Here is a 10,000-nt window from a genome sequence, read left to right as displayed (position 1 = left end):
CAGCTGTACATCTGTCAACAGTCCAGTATTAATATAGTGTTCCTAATAACGTGTTCGGTGGGCGTATAGCAGACTTGTTTGGACTAAACAATCACATGCAGACAGTCCATCTTTTTCTGGTCCACATTATCCACCAACCGGATCGCAGCGTTATAAGGCAACACGACAGCAACACAAGTCTGTAGATAAACAGGATGTCCAGTCCACACTCACTGTCTGTACTGCAAGGCAAGTTGATTTGTGTAGCACATTTCCTACAACAGGGGCAATTCAAAGCGCTTTACACATTACACATTTAAAAATACAGAAAAAGAAGGATAGTAAGAAAAAGAAAAAGACACGAATAGATCCATATATACCGAGAAAAAATATAGATAAACATTTAACAATATAATAAGACAATGAATAAAAATATATTGATAAAAGTGTTATTACTGCAACTGTATTCAAGTTCACTCGCTGCATGCGAGTGTGTGTAAGTGTAAGTTTGTGTGTGTGTGTGTGTGTGTACTGTAGGCCTAACTGTACCCCCCCCCTCCCCCCTCCAGTGCGTTTCGCCCCCTACCGCCCGGCCGACATCGCCCTGAAGCCGCTGCTGTTCGAGGTGCCCAGCATCACCATGGACTCCGTCTTCACGGGGAGGGACTGGCTGTTCCAGGAGGTGGACGCCCAGCTGAACGGCACCAACGGCGGGGGCGGCGCCCACCGCGGCGTGGTGGTGGTGGGCAACATCGGCTACGGCAAGACGGCCATCGTCTCCCGCCTGGTGGCGCTCAGTTGCCACGGCACCCGCATGAGGCAGATCGCCTCGGACAGTCCGCAGGCCTCGCCCAAACGTAGGTGACATCACCGTCACCTGACACCCCTGGGTTATCACCTGACACACCTGGGTTATACACGCCCCAATGCACGCCCAAATATGGGCATCAGCTCAGACACTAACTGACAATCACTTTACATATTATACACAATATTGTTGTCTTCTGTTCCAATTGAACAGCCAATTGGAGCCAAAAAGCTTTATATTATTATTTATGAAAAACCTTTTTTGAAAGTGGTACTTTGGCCCATCTATCTATAAGATCTGTAAGACTTTTATTTTGAAAATGGGTCTCGCCCAATCTCAGGATATAAGGAAGTGATTTCTCCTTGCTTGGGTTTGACGAGTCCTGAACGTGAGGGTGCGACACAGTTTTTCAACCACCACGTCATAGAATATGTATTGTTACATATTTTTGTTTGATCTAAGATACAAGATATTTTTCGTTATATATTTCATTTCGGAGAACGTGATATTTTGCTTGATATAACTTTGCTACTGAGCTCAGATTGAGGATAGGCCCAACCCAGAATAGACACACATACAAACAAACATTGACACACACGTACATACCACATACCATACCACACCACACCAACATATTCATTTAGTGAATTAATTTAATTCATATTAGTTTACTTTGAATATAACTTTTAAGTCGACTTCATGTCAAATTCATGGAAAGATCCAGAGTTTTGGTTGCAGACGGATTAACGAGAAACAACAGCCACTCATGCAGGACGATGGTTCTTCTGATAGACATGATAGCATCACATAAACCATGACAAAAGTAAGAACCTACAAAGGAAATAAAGCAGTAAAAACCAACACATACAGGATGTGTAGCTTAGAGAGATGCTAATTAAGACTAGCATGGTGTTGCAGATGCTAATTGTGTGTGTGTGTGTGTGTGTGTGTGTGTGTCTGTCTGTGTGTGTGTGTGTGTGTGTGTGTGTGTGTCTGTCTGTGTGTGTGTGTGTGTGTGTGTGTGTGTGTGTGTGTCTCCTCCAGATGGAGAGGGGCTCCCCCTCACCCAGCCCCAGCCCTCCCACGGCACGCTGGGGGGGGGCAGCTGCCCCGGGACCCCCGAGATGAGACGGCGTCAGGAGGAGGCCATGAGGAGACTGGCGTCTCAGGTACACACACACACACACACACACACACACACACACACATGGCCAGGCAAATGTACACACTCACACACTCTCACACACACACACTCACATACAGACAGACGCGGCCAGGCAAATGTACACACACACACACACACACACAGTCACACGCCCACACACACTCACACACACGGCCAGGCAAATGTACACACACACACACACACACTCACACACACACACACACACACACACACACACACACACACACACACACACAAACACAGACTAGTGTGTTCGTGTTACCAATAATAAATGCAGTTTGACTTTGTAAGTTATAAAACTGTCTGATGTGTGTAAGCCTTTCACGGTGTTTGAGCATCACCACAGCGGCCGTGTCTGGCCCCTCTCCCCCCCCCCCAGTCTCCCCCCGTCACCCCCCCCCCCTCCCCAAACCCCAGCCTGCTGCATTATGCATTTGTGTTTAAAAAAGAAAAAACAACTTTGCCAGGGAGCCTTATGAAATATTTATCCCTGCAGAAAGCCATTTCCCAGCCAAGCTATTAGATCTTGTTAACTCCATGCATTAATAATTGAGCTAACTCCCCGTCTTTTCTCTCTCTTTCTCTCTCTCTCTCCCTCCCTTTGTTTTCCGCTTATTCCTCGGTGACGGGAAAGAAATTAGCATTCTATGATACTTGTTGTTTTTCCGCTCCGGCCCTGCGTAGCCCTGGCGACCCCACCTCTCTGTCTGATCCACCAATCCCAGGGCTGCCCTCGGCCGCTGGCGCTTTCTAATTGGCTCACCTCATCCCTCTCTTTCATGCCCTGAGCGTTGCTTAGCGCCCGTCAGGTCACCGAGCTTCACCGTGCCGAGATAGCTAATCATGTCTGCACGCAGGATAAAGTTCATTTTCCTTATTTTATATTGTTCCGGTGGTTTAACTTTTAACTCCTTTGGGTCAACTGTGTGTTTTAAAAAAAATCTAGTTCTACACGTTGATTCACATTCTCTCGACACAGCGGTGAGGGACACTGAATTATTCATGAAGGAAAGTGTAAAGCAGTAAAGTATTATGTTTCATTACACTGCGATCATCCACCATGAAGACGTCGACTCAGTACTAAATGAGTTGTAGTAATGCGGCTTAGAAGACAACTAGATTCCAGTTGACAGAACAAAGGAAACTCTGTATTATTTTAACAGACGTTTTCGATGAAAAGCAACGGTATTATGACAAGAACTTGGCGATACTTCATTAGAGATAATTTCGAATAGTTTCGCTGTACTTAGGATTTAGTTCGCCTGCCACAAACCAACCGTTGGAGTTGTACCCCGAAAGCTAAATCAATCACACCCTCAAATACTTCAACTCACTAACTGCCAAAGAATTACGGGATTGTTACCATCTAGAGTGCCAAGTGTTTTCATAATTTCAAATGCTTTTACTGAACCAAAACATCGTATACATACGTTATGCTGTTGTATCAACGCTCGTTTTCATTTATACGAAAGAGATACAAAAATATAGTCACGTACCTTCACATATCACATATTCTTGGAGCAGTATCAAAAAAAACAATAGAGTGCCATGTGTTTTATGTGGTATTTACCAAGCATCAATACTTTGATTGGCGACACGATGAAGCATCATGATTTATGGATTTTTTGTGAATAAAGTTCAAGTCTAGAATGTTGACAATGTGGGCAACGTTATTCACCCTCGGTACTAAAATTACTTCAAGATTCTGCAGTATCATACTTAGCCCCTAGTCTGACCCCCCCCCCCACACACACACACACAGACATCTCTCTCTATGTATATAATGTACACACACACCTCTCTCTATCGCCCCCAGGTGGTGGCCTATTGCCAGTCTGACCCCCCCCCCCCCCACCACTCTCTATCATACTTAGCCCCTAGTCTGACCCCCACCTCTCTCTATGTATATAATGGACACACACACACCTCTCTCTATGTATATAATGGACACACACACACCTCTCTCTATCGCCCCCAGGTGGTGGCCTACCACTACTGCCAGTCTTACCCCCCCTATCCCCCCCCCCCACCTCTCTCTATGTATATAATGGACACACACACCTCTCTCTATGTATATAATGGACACACACACCTCTCTCTATGTATATAATGGACACACACACCTCTCTCTATGTATATAATGGACACACACACGTCTCTCTATCGCCCCCAGGTGGTGGCCTACCACTACTGCCAGGCGGACAACGCCTACACCTGCCTGGTGCCGGAGTTCGTCCACAACGTGGCGGCGCTGCTGTGTCGCTCCCCGCAGCTCCTGGCCTACCGGGAGCAGCTGCTGCGGGAGCCCCACCTGCAGAGCGTGCTGAGCCTGCGCTCCTGCGTGCAGGACCCCCTGGCCTCCTTCAGGAGGGGCGTGCTGGAGCCCCTGGACGCGCTGTACAGAGGTCAGTAGAGGGACAGGGGTCAGAGGGACAGGGGTCAGTGGGACAGGGGTCAGAGGTCAGGATAGGGGTCAAAGGTCAGGGGTCCTAGAGCCCCTGGACGCGCTGTACAGAGGTCAGATGGGTAGGATGGTCAGGGATGGTCAGGAGGTCAGTAGGACAGGGGTCAAAGGTCAGAGGTTAGAGGTTAGAGGGTCCTGGAGCACCTGGACACCCTCAGTAGGACAGGGATCAGAAGTTAGAGGTCAGTAGGATAGGGGTCAAAGGTCAGAGGGGAACTCCAGGTAACTCTAAGGCCTCTGGGGCCAAAGGTGATATCATGCCCACTCTGTGTAATAATTACACCATGAACATGGTCCTCGCATGACACATAACCAGTCATAAATCATAACAAATGTAAGTCGTCACCCTACCAACACCCTAAATAAAAGTCTAAGCACATTAGGTACAGTAGAACATTCAATGTCACCAAGAGACCCAACGAAACCCAAAATGGGATGATATCTTGAATGTATTTGTTTTTCCCCCATTCATACTGATACTCTCTGCTTCGCCTGTGTGTCCCAGAGAGGAAGATCACCTCTGAAGACGACCTCATCATCCTCATCGACGGCCTGAACGAGGCAGAGTTCCACAAGCCAGACTACGGCGACACCATTGTCTCATTCCTCAGTAAAACCATCGACAAGTTCCCCCCCTGGATCAAACTGGTGGTCACTGTCAGGACCACCCTGCAGGTAGGACAACCCCCCCCACACTGTCAGGACCACCCTGCAGGTAGGACAACCCCCCCCACACTGTCAGGACCACCCTGCAGGTAGGACAACCCCCCCCACACTGTCAGGACCACCCTGCAGGTAGGACAACCCCCCCCACTGTCAGGACCACCCTGCAGGTAGGACAACCCCCCCCACACTGTCAGGACCACCCTGCAGGTAGGACAACCCCCCCCATTTACCTTCAACACAGGTACAGTACCAGTCCAAAGTTTGGACACACTTTCCCATTCAATTGAAGCTAATGCCTTGAAGCTAATGCCTTGAAACTAATTCTGCTAATGCCTTGAAGCTAATGCCTTGAAGCTAATTCTGCTAATGCCTTGAAGCTAATGCCTTGGAGCTAATTCTGCTAATGCCTTGAAGCTAATTCTGCTAATGCCTTGAAGCTAATGCCTTGAAGCTAATTCTGCTAATGCCTTGAAGCTAATTCTGCTAATGCCTTGAAGCTAATTCTGCTAATGCCTTGAAGCTAATGCCGTGGACGCCAATTGAATGGGGAAGTGTGTCCAAACGTTTGACTGGTACTGTATGTGGTCATTCAAACACAATGGTTATTCATTCTAGTTATAATGTCGCTCATAAGAGAAACCAGTGTTTTGTGGATGCAGAGGTTATCAGCAGGTCGTCATCGGAGGACAATCCTAAAACGTTCAGGCTAAAAACAAACACCTCCAAACGCGTTTTGACTGGACATTATGACACTATGATACATGTACACACACACACACCAAAACACACACACATGCAAGCACACACACACCAAAACACACACACACACACACACCAAAACACACACACATGCAAGCACATACACACACACACGCACACACACACACACACACGCACACACACACACACACACACACACACACACCAAAACACGCACACACACACACACACACACACCAAAACACGCACACACACACACACAAACACAATTCTGACTGTTTTCTTTCACTTCCATCCTCCCCCCCTCCCCTCCTCCCCCCCCCCTCCCCTCCCCCCCCCCCCCCCCCCCCCCCCCTCTAGGACATCACCAAGCTGCTCCCGTTCCACCGCATCTCCCTGGACGGGCTGGAGGACAGCGACACCATCGACCAGGACCTGCAGGGGTACATCCTCCACCGCATCCACAGCAGCCCCGAGATCCAGAACAACATCTCCCTCAACGGCAAGATGGACAACACCACCTTCGGCAAGCTCAGCACCCACCTGAAGGCCCTCAGCCAGGGCTCCTACCTGTACCTCAAGCTCACCTTCGACCTCATCGAGAAGGGCTACCTGGTCCTCAAGAGCTCCAGCTACAAGGTTAGTGTGTACCGTACTACTGTACTACAGTACTACTGTACTACTGTACTACTGTACACGTCATCCCCTTCACTAGCTCCTCTAGCTTCCCTAGCTAACACCTTCCTCATCTCTCCATTGAATCAGAATCCTGAGACGCCTGCTCCCCCCCCTATACTGTTTCTCCTGAGATGTCTACTCCCCCCGTGTACTGTTTCTCCAGTGTCTACTAAGAAACAAGGAAACGTTATTCTTCTATCACGACGACTGCCAAATGGCCCCTGGCCTGAGCTAGATTGCTTTTCCTGCTACGACTGGTTGATTGATGATTCACTTACTTAGTCAAATGTAGCGATTGTAAGTCGCTTTGGAATAAGCCGTCTGCTAAATGCCAAACATTTCAAATGTAAATGTAAGAATCAGAATCAAGTTTATTGTTTCATCCCATTATAAGAGAGTCAAATGATTAGACTTCAGTTCCTTGACATTGCAGCAACAAGAGAAAAAAAGACAAATGAGACGAGAGACAATTGAAGAATATAATAGTACAACTAACACAATAACATGAGTCTTGCTGAGGTAGCAGTAGATGGTAGCAGCACTGTTAGAATAAAGTGATACCAGGTGACGTGTGGTACAGAAAGAGTTCTGGTGCAGAATGACTGGCTACTCGCCAGATTATGACTTTATGATATTATATTGTTGACTTATTGGTTGTTGTTGTACACGGAGGTAGACTCAAAAAGCATTACACTATATCACTTGTGGCTGTTTGCGGTGTACGTGACCAATAAAATGTGATCTGATTTGATATGAGGGTGCTGCATAATGGATGATAGGACTCCCTTTCTACTCCCTTACAATGTCAAGTTAGTTTAGCACCTGGAAAAGGGCCTGCTGTATGTTACAGGGCTACTGTATGTATATATAATAATAATTATAATAATAATAATAACTTGGATTTGTATAGCGCCTTTCATAAAACCCAAGGACGCTTTACAATTCTAGGGGAAAAAGGGCAGACAGACAAAGCAGAAAACAAACAAAGCAAAACAGAAACAGTGACTTGGGGGCAAAGGCCTTGGTGAACAGATGTGTTTTGTAATATATATATATAGTTATACCAGTCAAAGGTTTGGACACACTTTCCCATTCCAAACTTTGACTGGTACTGTATATATATGGCATATAATATATATGTTGTTGTTGTTGTTGTTGTTATTATATTATTACTGTATGTTAATAATAATAATAAAAATGTATTACATTTATATAGCGCTTTTCCGAGGCTCAAAGACGCTGACAATATAGGATACACATGGGGAAACACAAAAACAACAAGTAACAACAACAAGTAACATGGAACACAGAGTCAGCGAACGGGGAGGGGGGGGGGGTGGAGTAGAGTCCGGTGTTGATGTTGCTGGGAGCCTCGATGGATGTGGCGGCGGCAGCGGAGAATGCCTGCCTTGGTGGCAGCAGCAGCAGTGAGGCGATGGTTGTGGTTCAGTGAGTGTAGGTGAGACGAGAGAAGGGCAGGGGGAGGTGGGGGGCAGGTGAGATGTCCGGGAGTCCAGGGCAAAACGACAGGCAGTGAACCAGAGCGACAGCGCGGTGCCGCCGTTGCCATCAGTATTGCCAGCCTGGGACCGAACCCGCGCGGCCGGCCAGCCTAGCCGTGCCATGCCAGCGACCAAATCGCGCAGCAGTGAGTGAAGGCTGGGAAGGACTGACACTCACCTGCGGAGATGGCAACCCCCGAACCGGGGAGGGAGCGGTGGCTACCTCCCGGGACGAGGGTAGTAGCACAGCACGGCCAGGCCAGCGATGTCTGAGAGCGGCGCGCAGCGGGTCGGTCGGCAACACAGAGCCGGGGGACAGGAACGATGAGGCGGTGAGTACTGCAGTCCGGTAGTGAAGGCGGTGAGTACTGCAGTCCGGTAGTGAAGGCGGTGAGTACTGCAGTCCGGTAGTGAAGGCGGTGAGTACTGCAGTCCGGTAGTGAAGGCGGTGAGAGGCGGGAGATGGCGGGGGGGAAGGCAGCGGAGGTCGGCGGGACAGGATACAAAAAGGATAGGACAGGATACAAAAAGACAGGATACAAAAAGACAGGATACAAAAAGACAGGACCGGGAAACAGAAGCGGCAGTCACAACGCGGACGCCAGCGTGCTCTGAACCCGGAAAAACAACTACGGCAAACGCAACAGGACAAACAGGACGAGACACGAGACACACACGAGACGCACTTAAAGGGCTACTGTATGGAGAGTACTTAACAAGAGTAACACGTGTCATAGTAACCATACAGATACCATTCCATTGATTGATTGATTGATTGATTGGTTGATTGATTGATTGGTTCCCCAAGGTGGTGCCGGTCAACCTGGCGGAGGTCTACCTGCTGCAGTGCAACATGCGCTTCCCCACCCAGTCGTCCTTCGAGCGGGCGCTGCCCCTCCTCAACGTGGCCGTGGCCTCCCTGCACCCCCTCACCGACGAGCAGATCTACCAGGCCATCAACGCGGGGAGCCTGGAGGGCACCCTGGACTGGGAGGACTTCACCCAGCGCATCGACAACCTGTCCGTGTTCCTGGTGAGGAGGAGGGACGGCACCAGGATGTTCGTGCACCCCTCCTTCAGGGAGTGGCTCATCTGGAGGGAGGAGGGCGAGAAGACCAAGTTCCTCTGCGACCCCAGGTGAGAGGAGAGGAGGATGGAGGAGAGAGGGATGGAGGAAGAGGAGAGAGAGAGGGAGGGAGAGGATAGAGGGAGAGGAGAGGAGAGAGAGAGGGGGAGGGAAAGGAGAGGAGAGGAGAGAGGGATGGAGGGAGAGGAGAGGAGAGAGGAATGGAGGGAGAGGAGAGAGGGATGGAGGGAGAGGAGAGAGGGATGGAGGGAGAGGAGAGGAGAGAGGAATGGAGGGAGAGGAGAGGAGAGAGGAATGGAGGGAGAGGAAGGAGAAGGAGTAGAAGGAGGGGAGAGGAGAGAAGAATGGAGGGAGAGGACAAAGAGAGTGAGGGCAGGGAGAGGAGAGGAGAGAGGGAGGGCAGGGAGAGGAGAGGAGAGGAGAGAGGGAGGGCAGGGAGAGGAGAGGAGAGAGGGAGGGCAGGGAGAGGAGAGAGGAATGGAGGGAGGGAAGAGAGGGATGGAGGGAGGGAGAGGAAGGAGAAGGAGTAGAAGGTGGGGAGAGGAGAGAGGAACAGGGGGAGGGCAGGGAGAGGAGAGAGGGAGGGAGAGGAAGGAGAAGGAGTAGAAGGTGGGGAGAGGAGAGAGAGAGAGAGGAACGGAGGGAGAGGGAGGGCAGGGAGAGGGGATGATCTGATCTGTAGGGAGGGGGGAGGGGGAGAAAACCAAGTCCCTCTGTGAACCCAGGTGAGGAGGAGGACAGGAGAGAGGGATGGAGGGAGAGGTGAGGGGAGGAGAGAGAGAGAGAGAGGGAGGTGGAGTGGAGAGTAAGAGGGAAGGGGTTGATGTGTTATCTCCCCCCCAGGAGTGGCCACACCCTCCTGGCCTTCTGGTTCTCCCGCCAGGAGACCAAGCTGAACAGGCAGCAGACC

General features: G+C 49.7%; 1 protein-coding gene across 1 annotated transcript in view; it reads left to right on the top strand.

Moving 5' to 3' along the window:
- Positions 1–10,000, top strand: part of tanc2b (tetratricopeptide repeat, ankyrin repeat and coiled-coil containing 2b) — a gene marked incomplete at both ends in the record, with an annotated part of 133,344 nt that overhangs the window by 106,343 nt on the left and 17,001 nt on the right. The window contains 7 exons of the mRNA XM_080541619.1: positions 549–836; positions 1,832–1,956; positions 4,147–4,378; positions 4,943–5,112; positions 6,184–6,462; positions 8,812–9,140; positions 9,934–10,000. The exon at positions 9,934–10,000 is cut by the window's right edge and continues 42 nt beyond it. Of these exons, the coding sequence (XP_080397745.1) occupies positions 549–836; positions 1,832–1,956; positions 4,147–4,378; positions 4,943–5,112; positions 6,184–6,462; positions 8,812–9,140; positions 9,934–10,000 (1,490 nt within the window). The remainder of the gene's footprint in view (positions 1–548; positions 837–1,831; positions 1,957–4,146; positions 4,379–4,942; positions 5,113–6,183; positions 6,463–8,811; positions 9,141–9,933) is intronic.

The sequence above is a fragment of the Nansenia antarctica genome (genome assembly GCF_963989245.1).
Source record: "Nansenia antarctica genome assembly, chromosome: 11".
In the NCBI taxonomy this organism is placed as follows: Eukaryota; Metazoa; Chordata; class Actinopteri; order Argentiniformes; family Microstomatidae; genus Nansenia; species Nansenia antarctica.
Note: the sequence above shows the minus strand (reverse complement) of the source record. Positions and strands in the feature narration are given on the sequence as shown.